Below are 18,723 nucleotides of genomic sequence, written 5' to 3'. Positions count from 1 at the left end.
TAGCATAATACTTGGGCACAGAGAAGATATTCAATCGATATTTGTTGAATGCTAACTGTTAAATGCCGGCAGGCATGCTTAATTCTGGTTTCCCAATGTGAGGTCACTCCATATTCATAGTATTGTGCAGTCATACAGTTTATTGGGCAAGCCTCCCGAGGCCTGGCCCTGGACAGCTTGGGAAACCATTTAGCCAGAAACACTCACTCCCAACCCCAGGCTCCCAGGGCTGACCAGCCATACCTGCAACAATTCTGCAGTCTTTACTGTTAGACCTGTGATGTGCTGCATCCGAAGATTAACTCGAGCCACAACAGGGTCATCATCCTCCTCCAGCCAGGAGCTGGGCCAAAAGAAGAGGGAAAGAAAGGAAGGTGGGGACAGCAGGCTTAGATGAGGTCCTGCACTCTCTCCCCAGAGTCAGGGCCAGCACTAATAGGCAGCACAGGGAGAGTTCTCCAGGTGGGTGAGGTGCCAGCAGGCAGGATTAACCAAGCCATCCTCCCTTGGGTAGGGACTGGGAGGCCCTAGAGTTGGGGCTTGAGCAGCCATCCCACCACTACCACCACCATTTTTGCTAACCTTTTGGAAACCCTGTAGCTGGCAACAGTGAGGACACCTGTCTTGGGATCACGAACAGTGGCTCGTGCAAGCTGGAAGGCAATAAGAGAGGGAAAACTTATCCTTCTTTGCCTTGAGTGTTTTCCTGGAGAGACTGGGACCAGATCTGCAAGCCAGGCCAGTGGGGAAAGAAGCTTTGCAGAAAGTAGCCCTAGCCAAGGCCCCATGATCCTGCAAGCAAGGGCAATAGTCTGAAGCCTCCACATTCCTGCTCACTGTCAGATTATGGCCACTGCCCTGTTCGGTCACTGCCCATCCCTGCTCCCACCCAGATCTGTGCTGTCTACAGAATACCTATGAAGTCTGCTTTGTCCATCCAGCCATCTGCCTGAATAGCCCCCTTTCTCACCAGGCCTATGTACCACCCCTGCCTGAGCAGAATCTGTGCTTGGCTGCTCCCAAAACATTCAGACTGTGCCACCATCTCTGAGCCTCAGCCTCGCATACTCCTCTCAACTTGGTCAAGTTCACCATCCTTCTGAACCTCAGCATCCTCCTCTGCCAAGAAACCTAGCCAAACACTCTCCTGCTGCACCAGCTCACACGGGGCTCCCACTGCTGCAAGGAGCAAACACAGGAGGCAGAGTTTTAATTCCCTTAGGTGCCTCGCAAGAGCAGATAATAGAATGAGGAAAGGACTTGACAAGTTGAAATAAGTGAACTGTCACCTGGAAGTGACCCACCTCCACATACACATTCATACATACACACATACTCCTCACCTACCTCATCTCCCCACAGTCTCCACAGAAAGGTGTAGTGATACTTCCAGGAAGGACCTGCTGCCCATAGCCAGCCCCCAATACTTCAGCTGTGGACTGCCCTAATGACCTCACATTGGTGGAATCATAGACCCAGATACCCCCACTCCAGTTAAGTACCTGCCCGTAATTTCAATAAATACCTAATGAGTGCCTACTAAGTGCCTGGCACTATGCTAGGTGACTGAGATATGGCCCCTGCCTTCACACAACTTAGTCAAGTGGGGAACACAGAAAATTAGCTGGGTAATTGCAGCACAGCACAGTACAAGCTGGGAGTTGGGTAAGCTTAATGTCTGTGGGAGCTCTGTCTATAGGGTCAAGAATGGTTTCCTCAGGAGGGAACCACCAACTGAGACTTGAAGGGTAAGTAGGCGTTAGCCAAGTGGGGATATATTACAGGAACAGGGAAGAGATGGCAATATAAGAGGCCCAGGGATGAAAATGGGTATGGCACTATGACTGTGGATTAGAATTTAGAGATAAGAGATGAGAATAGGCTGACAAGGCAAGTGGGGGCTGGGCCTGGATGCAACCTTGTGGCCAAGGAGAAACAGGGAAGACTCTACGCAGGGAAGGGACATTCACAATCTGAATGTAAGAAGGATTGCTGTGGACACTTCATGAAAAGTTGACTAAGGAGGGGCAAGAGTGAAAACAAGGCGGCCAGTGGGGAGGTCAAGGCAGAGGTTAGGGCAAGAGGTGATGGTGGCCTGGGCAGGGGGTAGCAGAAGGGATGGAGAGGAGGGGATGGACTAGAAGGCTGGTCAGAAGGGGAGACTGACCAACCTGGACACTGTGCTGCTGCAGCATGTTCTGGTAAGATGGCAGTGCACCCAGGACAGAGGGCTTCCCTGAGCTCTACCTACAGTTCCTCCCTGATGACACTTTCAGCCACAGCTAGACCCCATCCGAACATCTGAGCCTCAGTGATGGCCTGACGCCAAGGAGGTTCTGGGCAGCTGTGCTCTGCTCCAGGGGACAGACAGGGCTATTTTGAAAGCAGGCCAAGAACCCAGAGGCAGATGCCAGGCATTCCCCACAGGCCAAGTTAAGCTCATGGGCCCTACTTCAAAGACAGAATAGCATCTGTCCCTCACAAGCTCTGGAAAGGAGAGGTCAGCTTCTAATAGCCAATATGTTTGGCTCTTCACATGGCTTCTGTTCAAAGACAAGTTTTCCCAACACTCCCCTCACCCACTGCCCCTGCCATGCACATGTGCATCCACACACACACAACACGAACACACATACATGCAGAGAAATGTTTCAGTGCCTTGGTCTGAGGGACAAGTGAGTAATCTCTCAGGAGGTTCTGGCACAACAGTGCCTCTCTCGCGTGGCCATCAGGAAAGCAGTTTTCTTCCCTGGAGGACTTTGGAGATGATCCAGGGAGTTGAAAGGGGAGCTCCTGGACCCCATTCTCCACACACACTAGCCAGACCCTCCCTCAGCCACATCAATGATATCAACTGACTGTGAGCCCTAGATGTTCTAGTACCTCAAGCCAAGGTCGTTCCAAGATGAGGCCCAGGGGCTAGGATAGAAAACTATTTCAGGTCTCTCCACAAGCACTGGGCCTCCTGGTCACTACAAAGCTATTAGAAGCCTAGCAATAGAGGATCCAGCTAAATCCTCCCTCCTAATCACCAGTGATAGGAGGAGGATGGGGACATGACAGCAAGTAGTTCTCTTTGAAAGATGTCAAATGGGAGCAAATCTTTTATGAACTAGAAATAGAAGAATAATTTTATAACATGATGATATATATACAAAACCAGCAACCAACTGCATACTTAGCAGTGAAATACCAGAGGAATTTCTAGGAAATGCAGGAACAAGACAAAGATGCCTACTGTAACAATGTTCTAGAAGTTCTGGGCAGTTCAACAAGGCAGTAAAAACAAATGAACTATAACTATTAGGAAGGAGAAAACAAAATTTTCCTTATCTGCAGGTGATGATACTATCTGGACAACCCAAGAGAATCAGCTAAAAACCAAAAGAGGAATAAGTGCGTTCAACAACTAGCTGTGATCTGCACAAGTTTCAGTTTCCTCATGGCTAAAATGAAGGTAATGACAGAGCCTGCTTAATAGACATAATAGTTAATATATGTCAGTCACTTAGAAGAGGGCCTGTCACACTTAAGAACTCAGTAAACATTAGCTATTACTGTGAAATATATTTTCACAATCAACAGTTTAGTATGTAATAGTAAACTAATATAATGTAACCAGCAAAAATATAATGAAAAACAAAGTGAAGTTACAATAACAAAAAAACCACCTAGGAATAAACAAGAAATGTGCAGGGCTTATATGAAGAAAATTTTAAAAGGTATGAATAAATGGAGAGATCTGGAGTGCTCGTGAACGAGAAGACTCAATGTTGTAAGGAGGTTTGTTCTCCCCCAAGTCACTTTCTTTGCAATCCTAATCAGGAGTTCCACAGGATCCAGCTTGTCAGCACTCTGTGGCATACTTCCTAAAAAATCATCCACATACCAGCTTGCCAACCAGGTGAGCTGACACTTCTCACTGTGGACGTGTCCTGCTCCTGGCATGCCCTTATAACAGAACTTGGCAGTCCACATTAGTTCCCTCAATTTTCTTCCCCACCGGACCACAACCCCCAAGATCAAACTGAGTCTGTAGTACCTCCGTACCCTGAAGGTAGACACGTGCTAGACATCAGCAAAGGTCAGCTGGATAAGCAAAAACTGCCCCATGGTACCAGGGATGAGTGACCCGAGAAGAAACTGCAAACACCTACTTTGGGTTTCGCGATCTCCTTGATCCTTTCAATTTCCTCATCAGACATGACATCGTAGTACCTGACGATGTGCGGGCTGTCCCACTCGTCCTCCTCTTTGAAGGGGGCAATGAGCAGCTGTGGTGTTCTGTTGCCATGATGATACCTACAGAAAAGCCTCTTCTGCCTCCGGGGTGTCTGAGAAGCACAGAAGAACAGGCCCTGAGCTGAGAGAGTCCTAACTCTCAGTTCTAGGCTGGCTGGCAGCAGACACTGGTCTCACACCCTATGTCCAGCAGCTGCTCCCTCCTGCCCCACCACAGAAGAAAATAAAAGCCCCTCAGCTTGACTGGCATGAAATGATACCCCACAAATCACAAAATATTTCTTCTCTCCCAAGAATACCTCATGTCCACAAGTCCTGTGGCAGAGAGTAATCCCTGACCCCTTCCACAGAAATGTGAAAAGGTCAGAAGCACTAGGGCAAGGGAAAAGCCTTTCCAGGTGGAGGAGCCAATGGGAGCCAAGCAGACATAGGCATGGAAAAAGCCGAGACTGCCCCACACCTCAGCCTCCTTGAGGAAGCACTGGGATCCCAGGCTCTAGCAACTACCATGTCTTTGCTACAGAGACGAGACTTCCCTTGGGGCCTGAGGCACATCCAACCCAGGTTTTCTTCACAACAGTGAGTCAAGCAGAGGCTGGGCACATTGGGGTCAGGTGGGGAGCTCAGTAATAACTTAGAGGACGAAACTCTATCCGGGGCATCAGGAGAGACCATCTCCTGCTTCACCTCAGAAAACACCCACATGTCAGCCTCAGCAGATGCTACAAAGAACTGGGGAAGATGCTGAAAAAATGACCTGCAGACAGAGGAACATCCTACCCAAATCTGTTGTCCAGAGCCAAAGTCTAGGTCCACAGCCTGGGCCCCTGACCCACCCACATGGCTCACCAGTTTGACACCCTCCCCACGACAGAGGCTCTCGTAGACATCCCTTTCGGGCAGGTAGTCCACAGGCCTCTCATAGATGCCTTCCTGGGTTGCTAGCTCAGCTTCTGTCTGATTTGATGATGGTTTTTCTCTTTCTTCCTCCAACAATCGTTCAAAGTACCGCAGATTCCCTCCAGCTCGTTCATGGCTCGGGTCTAGAAAAAGCAAAGAACAAGAAGGAAAAGGAAACCACAAACATCTGTTAGATCATTTAGAGAAATTATTCTGTAAGTGGTTTTCTCTTGTAGCAGTTCACTTGCACGCATCGTTCTGCCTTTCACAGCACCTAACCAGGGTTCGCTGGTCAAAGGAGAAAAGTCAACAGAGGTTCTCCCTACTCTGGTCAGAGATGAGAGAGGAGCAAGAAGGGGATGCTTAGCCAGCCACTGAGGTGGCTCTCCTTTCAGTCCTCCCTGGAGGTCTCAAGGACGCAGGTCCAGAGAAGCAGCCCAGAGTCCTGCCTTCTCCTCCCAACTTGGCTGTGTGCCAGTTACATCTATCCTCCAGACTACATCCACTATTGGTGACCAGATTACATGCCAGCCACAGCTAGAAGGCAGGCTAAAAACTGGCAAAAAGAGCAGCCATGTGACACTGCCACAGCCTCATCTTGTCGGCCTCACAACATGCAGGAACAAGTTTGGCAGGATTACTGTGCCACTCCTCAGATAAGGAAACCAAGGCCCAAGGATGTTAAGAGATTTAGGTTAAGGTTATACAGAATAGGAATCCAGGTGTCCCGACTCCCTGTCCAAGGCTCTTACTAACACGACAGAATCTACAAAGCTCTCTTGCCACGTCAGTCTTGCAGGACACTCATAGATCAGCTGGCATCAGACTCAAGCCCCATAAAAAGCAGCAGCATAAGACAGTCTTTGCTGGTCTGTGAAAAAACAGACCATGATATTCCCATATATCAGTAAGAGGTGGAACAGATGGGTTTTAAAGACACAGTGCTTTTGATCTCCTTCAGTCCAACACAAGACACTTAAAACACCAATGCCATGGTAAGTTCTACCAGTTAGACCTCGGGCCTCTAACTAATGGGTCAGGTCACTGTCACTGCAGCAAACTCGAAGTACAGCTTGCCTCTCAAGCTGCTCCTGACACAGTGAAAGCTCACTGTGCACAGTAGCAGATACACTGCAGCACTGGATTCCCATTAAAAAAGGAAGTGTGTAGGGCCACAGCTGCCACAGGCCTGAGTGTATCTACCAGTGACTGGGCAAGGGCGAAGGCCAGAAATGAGGTCGGTAAGGAGCTAGTTGGCAGCTGGATTGGGCCTGAAAGCAGTAAGGCCAGGTGACAGATAAGACTGGCTCAGTCCCAAGAGAGTGGCCATCAGAGCGACCAGTTCTCCTGCTAGTTCGCCATCCACATCTGACCTTCCCCGAGAACCTCCTCACCAAGGGAGAGTAGGCGGCGGGTAAGCTCCAGGGCGCGGTGCAGGTCGCCCAACTGGAAGACGGCGTAGCTCAGGTAGTCCAGCACCTGGGTCTTCGCTGTGGTGGCCTCCTCCCCAGCATCAAGCTGCTTTAGCACCTGCTCCATCCATAGCACTGTGTGGTAATAGTCCCCATCATTGTAGGCCGAGCGGCCCATCCCAAAGCAGTCATCCACACTCAGCACTGCCTGGTACTTGGTTCCTGCAGCAGAAGAGGCAAACAGTCAGGCTCCAAAGAGCCTCTAGGGAGAGTTAGGGAGAGAGATGCCCACATCAAGGAAGCCTAGGCCACTAGAAGGAGGTCATCATTCCAGAAAAGCTCCACCAGCACTTCAGACCACACACCTCAAAGGGCCATTGGTAGAGTGAGCACAGCCAGGCTGGCCCTGCCTTGGGCTGGGGTTCACAGCCAATCTCCTAGCTTCAGACTTCCCTTTTCCCAAGTGGGAAGGGGCATTTTTTACAGAGGAGCCCAGGAAGCCCACCAAGAAGTAGTACTCAGGAGAGTATGAAGGTTCTGTGAGCCACACAGGAGATGTCTGCTGGGCAGGGGGCCATGAGAGTCTGGAGGGTAGAAAAATTAGCTAAATATAAAAAATCAGAACTTAGGTGGCAGCTAAAGGCATGGATGAGGATAATCTCTTGCAGGAAGACTACAAGGAAAGACTAGAGAAGGTGGCTGAGGCCAGAGCCCCAGAGACCACCTACAGAGAAAAGACAGTGAGTGAATAACAGTGAGAAGGACCTAACAGGTAGAAGAAACAGAGGGAGCAGAACTGGTGTGACAGATGCCAAGGGAGACCAAGAGCCAAGAGAGCAGTGCCAACTTTGGCCGTTAGGTGGCGGGGACCTTGGTGAGCATCAGTTCAGCAGGTCCTGTGACCATAAGTCATCAGCAGTGGGCTCAGTGCTGCAAAGTAACCATGAAGATAGTTTCAGGTCAAAAAGAAGAAGGAGATGTGGTGTAAGATGATGGGGAGATGCAGGACTTAGGGTGGTGGCAAGGTAGGAGTCACCATAAGTATGTTTCTCAGAGAACAATGAGAAAGCAGGTCCCACGGAGAGCCAGGAAAGGCTGTGACCCTCCCTAGAAAGCAAGGGAGTCTCCCTACAACCCCAATAATAGCAACCTAGGCATTGCTGACATAGAAGAGCTGCCTCAGAGTGGTCTGCCTGATGTCCAGGATGGGGCTCTGTCCAGAACAAAACCCCTGCTGTAATGGGTTGGCTGCCTCAGAGACCAGGGTCTGCTGTGCCCTGATAGCTCAGGAACAGACAATGTGGGATAGGAAGTTGGGGAGAGTAAACACCAGATGGAGTCAGTAGGCAGGCCAGAGATTAGGGAGTTCCTTGAGCCCCTGTCCTCTCTCCAGAGGCGTCCCCAGATCTCCGCTGGCTCCTTAGGCCCAGGAACTTGCACTAATGGAGGCAGTATAACACAGCTGAGTGAGCTGGATAAAGCTGGGTCTGTGCAGGCCTCACTATGGACAAATTACTTAGCCTCGCTGAGCCTTAGTCACCTCACCCCTAAATAGAGATAATACCATCAACTGCGCCAAGAATTCAATGAGATGAGGTAGGAAAATGTTATCTATGACCCTCAGGATGCTAATAATCAGTAGCTATTATCAATACGTCTCAAAGATGCCAATGATGTCAAGAATGGCTCCCAGACACCCAGTATCCTCCCCAGAAGCCAACTCAAAAGTTTACCCCCTGGAGAGCACCAGCTGAGCTGAATGATGAAGGGCAATCACACAGGAAACCCAACTGATGTGGGTAAAGGTGTTCTTGTAGAGGGCGTCAGTTGAACAAAATAGCTAAGCGGTGGGGAAGCTTAGTACAATAGGCGAGGAGGCCAGGGAGATGGAGCCACACAGGACCTCAAAGATCACATCCAGGAGGAATTTGGGTTTAGCCCTAAAAGTTAAGCGTTATGATCAGGAACTCATGTAAACAGATATGTGCTTAAGACCAGATGGAGGAAGATTTTAAGAAGTGAACTGAAGGTAGACTATAAGTCAGAATGATATTTCAATAATCCAGTTGAGAAAGAAGTGACCATGAGGCTAGCATCAGGGCCTCCAAGTACGGAAGACATTAGGGAGGTAGAATCCACAGCCTTAGGACTCTGGCTTGGGGAGCCAGTAGATGGAGGTGCTTTTTGCTGAGACAAGAGGTGAGAGAGGAAGGTAGACAGTTCAAAAGGGGATGAGGATTTCAGTTTGGGACACGTGAATTTTGAGGAGCCCATGGAACATCCAAGTAGAGATGTCCCACAGGCATTTACCTACACTATTTGGAAGCTTAGGAGACAAGCCTTGACAGGAAACACAAATCTGGATGTCATCCACGTACAGGCTATACCTCAAGTAATGGAAATCGCTGAGCTCACCTGGAGAAAGCGCTAAGAGAGAACATGAGGTGGGGTTGGAATCCTGGGGAATAACTCCCTTCCACCCTTCATGGCCCCTCCAGAACATGCATGAGTCTGTTAACTGAAGGTAAGAGGTCAATGCCTGGGTGTGGCCCCCTCTTCCCACTAACCATTCTCACAGCTACAGGGTAAACAGATCTGGCAGGTACCTTCTCTCTCTGGACTCATGGTCTGGCTTGGTCCAAGACCTGACTGAGGCAGAATAAGGAGAAGTCTTCCTTCTGACTCACCAGACTCCTCAGTACCAGAGCTCCAGGCCCTGACCAGCCAACAACAGAGTGTCTCTTTCTCCTACATACCATGATTCCCTCTGCTTGTGCCTCCTCCAGGGTCCCCATGGGTGAGGTGGTATTCAAGGTCTAATGGAGTCTAACTGAATCCCTGGGTTTCTTGGCTTCTAACAGCCCCCAAACCTAAGGTATCTTCTTATAAACATACTGTGGTAGTCACTAGAAAGGCGTGTGTAAAACAATGAGAGAGAGGGGTATTGAAGAGAATCAGCTGAGATCAGTGTCCTAGAATTAAAAGGAGGGGAGAATATCAGGAAGAATGAGGCAACCAATGTGCCAAATGCTGTTAAAAAGTTAAAGAACATTATGCCTGAAACCTGTCCACTAGCTGTACCAGCCAAGTGGCTACTGGTGACCTTGCAGGGGCAGGACTGGTGGATGATAGGGAAAGAAGCAGTCTTTGTGTGTTTAGGAGGACATGGGAACCAAGAAAGTGGAGAAACAGTGTAGATGACTCTATCCAGCAGCCAAATGAGGAGGGAGAAGAGATCAAAAGGGCCTCGGATCCTGAGGGAGGGGTTTGCAAGATGAGTGAGAACAGAGCATATGTGTGAGTTCAGGAGGAATAGCCCAGAGAGGTGGACACAGAATGGACGGGGCAGAGCCTGTAACTGAGGGCACACAGGACATGGGGCATTGAGTCCAGAGATCAGCCTTGGGCAAGAAGAAATCAGAGGGTGGGGGATGGAAGTGGGTCTGGACACAGATCTGAGTGGTGCTTCTGGGGGCAGAGGCTGAGGGGTGCTGAACAGCAGCCTTGGCTTTCACTGAGATGTGAGAGGAGATGGCATGGAGGAAGGCTGAGGGGCAGAGGCTGAGGGAAGGCAGATGTCATGGGAATGGGGGACTGACACCAACTGGAAAACCGAGAGATCACCACCAGAGGTAATGGTGCACCCGAGGGTGCAGACCACAAGTCGGCTGGGGCTCCAACCCTATCCAGACACTGTAGCAGACACACACACTGGACAGGCAAAACCTGGGGTGGGGAGTTACCTGGAAGTTCCCCTTTGGAAATTGTATCTGGGTCCAGCTTGTATGTGTCCTGAAGCCTCATCAGGGCCTTGGCAGCTCCCATTTCATCCTCATCAGTGGGAAAGAACTGGCGCTGCACTGAGAAGTTGGCAATAAAACCTTCCAAATGAGAGTGAGAACAAGAGGTTACCCTTGATCCAAGGGCAGAATTCCACCTGAGACCAGAGAGAGGCACCAGCTGGAGGGTCTCTGGCTAGTGAAACCTCCCTGCCCCTTCCCTCAAAGGCTGTTTCCCCTTCCTCCAGGAAATCTCCCTGATGGCTCCAGTCCATGGAGACCTCTCCTTTCTTACACCTCACTGTATTGACTGCCTGTGTTGCTCATTTAGAACTGAACAGAAAGAGCTCTACACACTGGTTAACATGTGGGAGTCTGGGAGTTTTGGCTCCAAAGCACTCTGTCAGACCTCGTAGAGACAGAAGGGACAAAGAGGGTAATTGGGAAGGAGACAGGAGAGGACTGAAGAAGGATGTACTGATCACTCAGTGGAAAATTAATCATCTAGAAAACCTTGATCCAGGATTATTGGGCTGGCCAGGTAAACACTGACTTCCAGCCCACATCTCAGGTTAAGGAGCCCAAGGGACAGAGGTGGTCAACTCAGGGAGCCCAGCTGGCCACTCATTACTGATCACTGGCCATTATTATAAAGAAAGGTGATGACAACAGTACTGGAAGCATTTGGTGCTGTCCCCACCTCCGGATTAGGGACTGGGGGACCACGTAGCCAGGCCAAGCATTGAGGTGGGACTGCACAAGCCCAGCATGGCTCCCTGAGAGATCACACTGGGCCTTGCTCTGCTCTCTAAGGTACTCCCACCCTTTAGACCTGCTACAAGTTCTGGGCATGAGCTCCCCGATTGTGGTGCTCAAGACCACAGCCTGGAGCCTAGAGAGTCCCTCATCACAGAAGCACCCAAGGAGGCTGTTCTGGGACTCCAAGCCCTAGCTGTGAAGCAAGATAAGCACCTCCCACAATCTCAGGACTCCAAGTGGGGACCAGGCCCTCCCATGCTGATTCACAGGCTTCAATTCTGCCTGTGAGCTGAGAAATGGGAGGGGAATCCCAAGGCTATTTCTTCTCTTGTCTCTTCCCCAGAGGAACAGTACGCATGGCCACCTACTCTCATGACCTCAGGCTCAAACACCCACTTCTAACTATGCCTGGGGACCCAGGGACCAAGAAGCTGCAACCCTGTCTTCTTTATGGCTGCATGGTCAGGGACTCTACCAATTTAGAATCTAGGAAAAAGAAAACATGCCCTTAGAAAAAGCCACACTGTCAGCGTGTCCCTCTCATTTCAGGGGCAAGAACTCTCAAAGTCAGAGGCAAAAACAACCTATTGCTCTCTGGACCCATCCTGTCTCCCTCCAGATAATTATAAGGTTTTCCAAAGGAACCAGATGTTGACAGGGGGGTGGGGTGTGGAGAACAAGACTGGAGAGTGGGAAGTCATCTGGGCAGGCTTATTCTCCAATAGGGCAGGCAAAATAGCCAGTTCTGAACTCCAGGCCCAGGCTGGGAGACAGTGGTCTGGGAAAGGCAGGCCATAGCTTCTGGAGGCAGTGAGCTCACCAGGCATATGTCCAGCTCAGCTGAGCTCACCAATCCCTCCCCAGAGGCCACCCTGCCCCCAGCCAAGCCCAGCCCAGTCTGGCCACAAGAGCTGAAATGCCTCAGCCAGAGAGACAACTAGTCTGAAGTTAATCAGCACTCTCAACCTAGGAAGAAGAGGCAGTGAGTCCAGGGGGCTGAGCCCAGGGCTGGAAGTCAGGAGGACCCACCTCCATGCCTGTTCCACCATCTCCTGTTGAGAGGAAAATGTTAGAGCATAGAAAGTACTACCACTGTAAAAGCACCAAGCACAGTTAAAGCTTTAAAAAAGTTCATACGCTGACCTGCCAACATTTTCTTAGGAAAAATTCCTAGAAGTGGTAATCAGAGGTGGGCACCAAGATGTATGTGCAAAACTGCTGAAAATTTGGAAATTCATGTCTACTGACTTGACCACTTTTATGCTATATCGGTATAACATATTACTGTCCAGCCATTAAAATCATGTTGCAGAAGAACATTTAATGGACATATGGAGAAGCTGGAAAATTCAGGAAAAGAGTACATGCTATGTCACAAATCTGCTGACAGATTTTTTTTTTCTAAAATATACAAATGGGAATGAATTTAGATAAGGTCGATGCTCCCCAGCTTGTACTGACCCCATTACCCAGCCCACTTAACTCATTTTTGTTAATTCATTTGGTCGCTCAAAGCAAGTGGGTTTGCATGCCCTGGTATATTTGTATGGTTCCTTTTTTCTTTTTTTTTAATGTATATGCATGTGTAGAAAGACTGGAATTTTAATAGTGCTTATCACAACCTGGATTAAGAATTGCAATTTTCTTACATGATTATTTTTGTTTTCCTATTTTTCTATAAAACATATTACAAAAGTGTAATTAGAAAAAAATCACTGCCAAAGAAAGGGAAACACACTAGAAAAGCTAAGAACTGACTATTATTACATATTAAAAAACAAGGACAGCCAATTGCCAGGTCCCCAGAGAAAGGAAAGAGCCATGAGACAGCAGGGTCCATGTTCACATACTGCACATGCCCACCAACACCCAGACCCAGGACAGGCTCAGACACACACTTCCCACGTGTGAGCACACAAACATACAGGCTTATCCAAGCACCTATTCACCAGCCCTCACCTGCAGCTGAGTCCTGCAGGACAAGGTCCTCCAGTGCAGGCCAGTCTGTATTCAGGCGCTTCACCAGTTTGTAGGCATTCACAGGGTGGGCCAGGTAGCCCTCTGGGTCAGCAGCTGACTTGCTGGTCAGGGCTTCCATTTTGTCAGCCCAGCTGTGGAACCAGAGGAAAAGGAAGACTAATACACTCACCCACAAGAGTCTTGACTTGTGGTAATTTCCCTGTTAAGATTCAGGACTCTTTTCAACAAGAGGCAATAAAGAAACAAAAAATGAATACAGGGGCCGGCCCAGTGGTGCAGCAGTTAACTGCAGACGTTCTGCTTCGGTGGCCCGGGGCTCACGGGTTCAGATCCCGGGTGCGGACATGGCACCGCCTGGCAAGCCATGCTGTGGTAGCATGTGGTAATTTATATGTGTCCCACATATAAATTAGAGGAAGATGGACACAGATGTTAGCTCAGGGCCAGCCTTCCCCAGCAAAAAGAAGAGGACTGGCAGCAGATGTTAGCTTAGGGCTAATCTCCACTCCCCCCACAGCAAAAAAAAGAATACAGTAATTCCCCACAGTTACTTCCAGACCCTTGATTTAGATAAGAGCTAGGAACCCTAATGTATGCAAAAAGTCTCTTAAATAGAAAGGAAAAAGCAGTGAGTGCTTAGCCCATGTATTTAGTCACTCTGGAGGACTGGCATCAAGTAACCTGGAGGCCAGCCCCATAATGCCTTTTTAAAGGCTTCCTTTTATAGGTACCCTGGATGGGTTCCAGTGCAGGCAGGAGGACTGACTCAGGGTGGGTGTGGGGACATAGGATGACAGACACCTCTTAATCTTGGAGAGCTTGGCTTCCTCCACAAGGATGTACTCCTTCAGAGACTGCACCAGGTCCTTCTCTGCATAAATCAGGTCTGTCATGTGCCCTGCAAGGGAGAGAAGGGCCAGAGAGAAATGAGTGAGGGATGTCCAGTCCCCTTCCTCGGGGCACAGAACACCAGGATAGAGGCAAGTCCCCTGGGCCAAGGGCATACCAGTTCTCTTGGGATGGTGGGGACTTGGAGTTAAAGAGAGCCTAGACACTCACATGGTTCTGGCCTCCAGCTTCAGGAAGAGAGAGGTAGAGGCTCCAAGGGGAGGTGGAGATAAGTGCACTGGAGACACCTTAAGGAGGAAGCCCCAAATCTCATTCTCCCACTGTCACCCAGCTGGGTCATGCCACTGGGGCATGGACATCCTGGAGGCATCATGACATGGAAACAAGCTCTGAGACTTTGTCAGAAGAAGAGCAGCTGGATCCACTGGCCACAGAGTGTTCTCTGCTCAGAACCACTCTGATCCAGGAGAAAGATAGTCAGAAAAGAACAACCTGAACTCCCCAGGGGGTGGTCCCAATTGAGACAACTGGCTCCTAGGAGATCCAGGTCATCAGGGCCTCAGAAGGGGAGAAAGCAACTCTGCAACTCCCACTCTCCCCAGAACTGGTCAAAAGTCGTGGGTGAGGTCAGTCCATCCTAAATGAGAACAGGCCTTGGGCAGTGACATCCCCTGGCACTTAAGCCCAAGATTGCTCAGGTAGATAACAATCCTGTCACCACATACCAATAGAAGTGAAGAATTCGGCCTGCACGCAGCCCAGGACACCAAACCAGGCCACCAGCAACACGGACACCCGGAATTTCATGGTCACAGAGGGCAGTGTCTGCAAGGTATTCAGTGACTGTCACTGGATCAACAGTGAAAAAAAGCAACTTAGGTGAGGAAAAACGTACACATGTGCACACGCAAACACAGATTCAAACATGCCAAAATCCTGACCTAGCACACAGAAGCTAAGAAAGACATTCAGGATCAACAGTGGCAAGCACAGGGAGTGGAACCAGTGATCTGTGCTCAATTCTGGCCCCTGCTCTAGGGGGCCACATGCCTTTGGGAAAGAGTCTGCCCTCTCAACTCCTGGTAACCACTGGCAAACATGGGAAGGCTGAATTGCGTGGGGGACAATCACCCCTGGTTCTAATAGTCTGTCAGTCCAAGATTCTAGCCCACTCCTCATTTCACAGACTGCTTGTCTGTTCCTATCTTTCCTTCCAACACATGTGCCAGGACAGTGCCAGCCACTGGGGACCCAGATGTAACACGGATCCCCTGCCCACAAGAAGGTTGACAGTACAGGAGAAACAATGACAGAAAAAGTTGGTATAATATGCTCCAGAGGACCCACACCCAAAAAGAGGTGGGCAGCAAATGGTCGGCCAGAAGAGGAATAAAACTGCCCCCTGCCAGTCTGTACCTAGCCACAGCGAGAGCAGTCTGAGGAGTGGACACTCTGAGCAGACACTGCTCTTCCTGTTGTGAGGCTCCTTGGCAGACACTGTCCTCACTGGCGAGTCACCATTCACAAATATTTACCAAAGACCTACATACGCCATGCACTGAGCTAGGCACTCAGGATACAAAAATGAATCAGCTTCTCAGGGCCAAAAGCTCGGGCTGAGCTGGGTTGCTGACATGGGTAAGAGGCCAGTGGCTGTCTTCTCATCAGCGTAGAAATAGTCAGACCCAGCTCTGAAGGCAGCAGGCACAACCTGGGGCAAGCCCTGCTGGCAGTGGACCTAAGCATACAACAGAAGCTTGAGACATCATCTCCCAGCACAGCCACGCAGCCCAGAGCATGCTGGAGGACCAGCAGCTACCTAAGCCCAAGCTCTGCCAGTCCTTCCTCCTCCTGCTCTAGGTCAGACAGGCCCAGTGGAAATTTACTAGGAGAAAACAAGGAAAATAAAGGAAATACAAACGTTTCCCCCCCAAAATGTATGTCTCATCTGACAATTCTAAGTCTGAGCTGACTAATGCCAATTCATCCATTTTTTTGCCTATTAAGGTCGATTAGACACAGTCACAGCCCCCATTCCTCACCTCGTCCTTTCAGGAGAAATTCCAATCTACTGTAGTCGCAGGAGAGGCTCAGAGAAGTCCAACCACAACTCCCACCCCCAAACCAGTTTCATATCAGGAAGAGGAGAGAATAAGTGAATGACCCCATTTGTTCAAGTCCCTGACAAGCGTGGGCAGAGCCAGCAGCATGCCCCTCAGTGCCCTAGGGGTTGGGGGCCCAGAGATACAGAAGACAAGATCTTTCAGCCCAGAACCTGCTGCAGGGTCAGGAGCACTGGGTTAAGGGATCCATTATGGAGTTAGGGAAGCAAAGGAAAGCAAGTCTCAAAGAAGGTGAGCAGGCCCAGGCTAGTCCTGAGGTGGAGCCCTGGTCCTCCTTCTTCCAGCCCCACGTCATTCCAAGGCCTCACCATACTGCATCTCCACCCCAAGATTCCAGAAGGCCTCTCTGCTTGCTTACACAGCCTCTTTCACAGGAGATGGTGTCTGTTCCTTCTATCTCAAGAGGCTTGACTAGCTGAGAGAGCACCTTCTGTACGTGTGTAGGGAGGGGCAGTAAAAACCCAGGGCTAGGAAGCGATATCTGTGGACAGTGAAGCACCAACCAACTGCCTGTCAGACTGGGGTAGTGGGAGAGCAGGGCCCAGGCAGGAGACCAGACCAGACATGGATGGAAGTAGTGGCCCTAGCACTTTTCCCCTGTTGTGTCATCAATTGAAATGGCATATCTCTTCACAGATCAGGTAACAAATTCAAGCGAGGGAGAAGCCTCTCTGTTCCTTTTAAGTCACCCTGGTGATACTGTCCACAGTTCATGCCTTACAGCACTCAGGAAAAAGCTGCCAGGTTCCTTCATTACATGAACACCAGCTGTCATTTCTCTGGAATGTGCTATCTGGCTTAGACAGAGCCCATCCACGAATCCCAGCCTGGAGGCAGAGCCCCAAAGAATCACAGAAGAGGTTCTGGGAAATGGCTTACCAAGAGCCTGCAAAATCCTGCTCTGATGGAGGAAGGGGAGGATGACTCTGCTGGCCCAGAGAGGTAGGTACCCTGAGCAGCCCCAGACTGCCACATTCAACACTGCCAACCCAGGCAGGGATGCCTTTGAGCCTCACCCTATTTCTCCTGATTCTGGGCCCCTGAACACTTATACAAAAGATCACCTAATCAGGGCCAGACTGCGAGAACGCAGTGTTCAAGAGGTGACTGTGTCATACAGTGCAGGAAAGGCCAACCACCTACATGCCCCCCCATCCCATCTCATACCTATACCCAGAGCTTGCTTAGGACAGAGTAGGTGGGAGTATGTGAGCCTGCCCTCACAAAGTATTCATTGCTGCTGAAAGTCCTGCCAGGAACCCTCAGAAATCCACGCTGAATAGGCCTGGAAACGGGCAATGTTGAACCTCCTTTTATGAAAAACAAAGTGACACCAAGCCTGAGCAGAAAACCAATATTAAGTTTTATCTGAGCAACATCCTGAGTTTAGAACAATGTCTGGCCCATATCAGGAACCCAACAAATAATACTTCAACACAGACTTATTCAAGTTAGGAAACTACAACAACTGAAAATTTTACATTTCTTCCATACAACGGACTGTTATGGATTATGCAAGAATGGATACCGGGGCCAGCTCCATGGCTAAGTGGTTAAGTTCACACGCTCTGCTTCGGCAGCCCAGGGTTTCACGGGTCCAGATCCTGGGCAAGGACCTAGCACCTCTCACCAAGCCTTGCTGAGGCGGCATCGCACATAGCAGAGCCAGAAGGACCTACAATTAGAATATACAACTATGTAAAGGGAGGCTTTGGGGAGAAGGAGGAAAAAACAAGAGAGAGAGAGAAGATTGGCAACAGATTTTAACTCAAGTGCCAATCTTTTGAAAAGAAAAAGAATGGATACTGTATGCATACGTACATGGAGAAAAGATGAAAGCATACTGTTAAATGAGAAGAGCAGGCTCCCAAATGTACTCCATGATTTCATTTTTACAAGGAAAAACTTATATGTATATGCATATATATACACATGTATATACACAAGAAGAGAGTCATGCATCTGGTTATATCTTGGCAGAATAATTTTTTCTCTTTATACTTATTTGTACTTCCTGACATTTCTACAAAGAGTTCTATGTGAAATTTAAAATATATTTTATATTGGGGCTAGCCCGGTGACGCAGCGGTTAAGTTCGCACGATCAACTTCAGCAGCCCAGGGTTCCCCGGTTCGGATCCCAGGTGCGGACATGGCACCACTTGGCACTTACCATGCTGTGGTAGGCGTCCCACATATAAAATAGAGGAAGATGGGCACGGATGTTAGCTCAAGGCCAGCCTTCCTCAGCAAAAAGAGGAGGATTGGCAGCAGTTAGCTCAGGGCTAATCTTCCTCAAAAAATAAATTAATTAAATAAAATATATTTTATAATATGCTTAAAATGAAAAGAAAACAAAGAAGGCCCTCTCAAATGGACTCCAAAGCAGCCCCAGCAGCCAGAGTTTGGATCCCCACAGGGAGGTCCTCCGAAGCCTGCCAACAAGCCAGCAACAGTGATTCACCCACCAGGTGACCGGCACTGTTTCTAAGCATAGGGCAATTCCAAGACATACAATCAGAGGCCCCAACAAGCCTGCTCTTTGGAAAGGACATTTACAACCTGGCCAAATGGCCATGAAAAGATGTTTCCAGCTGCAAACCAGCAGTGTCCTTAGCTTCTCCCCTACCTCATCAGGCAGGAACTTCTGCCAAGCTCCCAGCTGCAACCCAAATGCAAC

General features: G+C 49.4%; 1 protein-coding gene across 40 annotated transcripts in view; it reads right to left on the bottom strand.

Moving 5' to 3' along the window:
• P4HA2 (prolyl 4-hydroxylase subunit alpha 2) overlaps positions 1–18,723 on the bottom strand; it is a 33,382-nt gene that overhangs the window by 9,248 nt on the left and 5,411 nt on the right. For 12 of the 40 annotated variants that reach the window (XM_044780413.2, XM_070517435.1, XM_070517438.1 and 9 more), the window contains 9 exons: positions 14,647–14,770; positions 13,874–13,970; positions 13,052–13,203; positions 10,298–10,435; positions 6,537–6,776; positions 5,092–5,285; positions 4,158–4,334; positions 583–653; positions 244–343 (listed from right to left, as the gene is read on the bottom strand). In XM_044780413.2, coding sequence (XP_044636348.1) covers positions 244–343; positions 583–653; positions 4,158–4,334; positions 5,092–5,285; positions 6,537–6,776; positions 10,298–10,435; positions 13,052–13,203; positions 13,874–13,970; positions 14,647–14,728 — 1,251 coding nt within the window. In that variant the 5' untranslated portion in view covers positions 14,729–14,770. Of the gene's footprint in view, positions 1–243; positions 344–582; positions 654–4,157; positions 4,335–5,091; positions 5,286–6,536; positions 6,777–10,297; positions 10,436–13,051; positions 13,204–13,873; positions 13,971–14,646; positions 14,771–17,572; positions 17,720–18,723 lie in introns of all 40 variants that reach the window. The other 28 variants (XM_044780420.2, XM_070517442.1, XM_070517449.1 and 25 more) reach the window with 3 other exon arrangements.

The sequence above is a fragment of the Equus asinus genome, chromosome 9 (genome assembly GCF_041296235.1).
Source record: "Equus asinus isolate D_3611 breed Donkey chromosome 9, EquAss-T2T_v2, whole genome shotgun sequence".
Lineage (NCBI taxonomy): Eukaryota > Metazoa > Chordata > Mammalia > Perissodactyla > Equidae > Equus > Equus asinus.
This window is presented reverse-complemented; position numbering and strand designations above follow the sequence as displayed.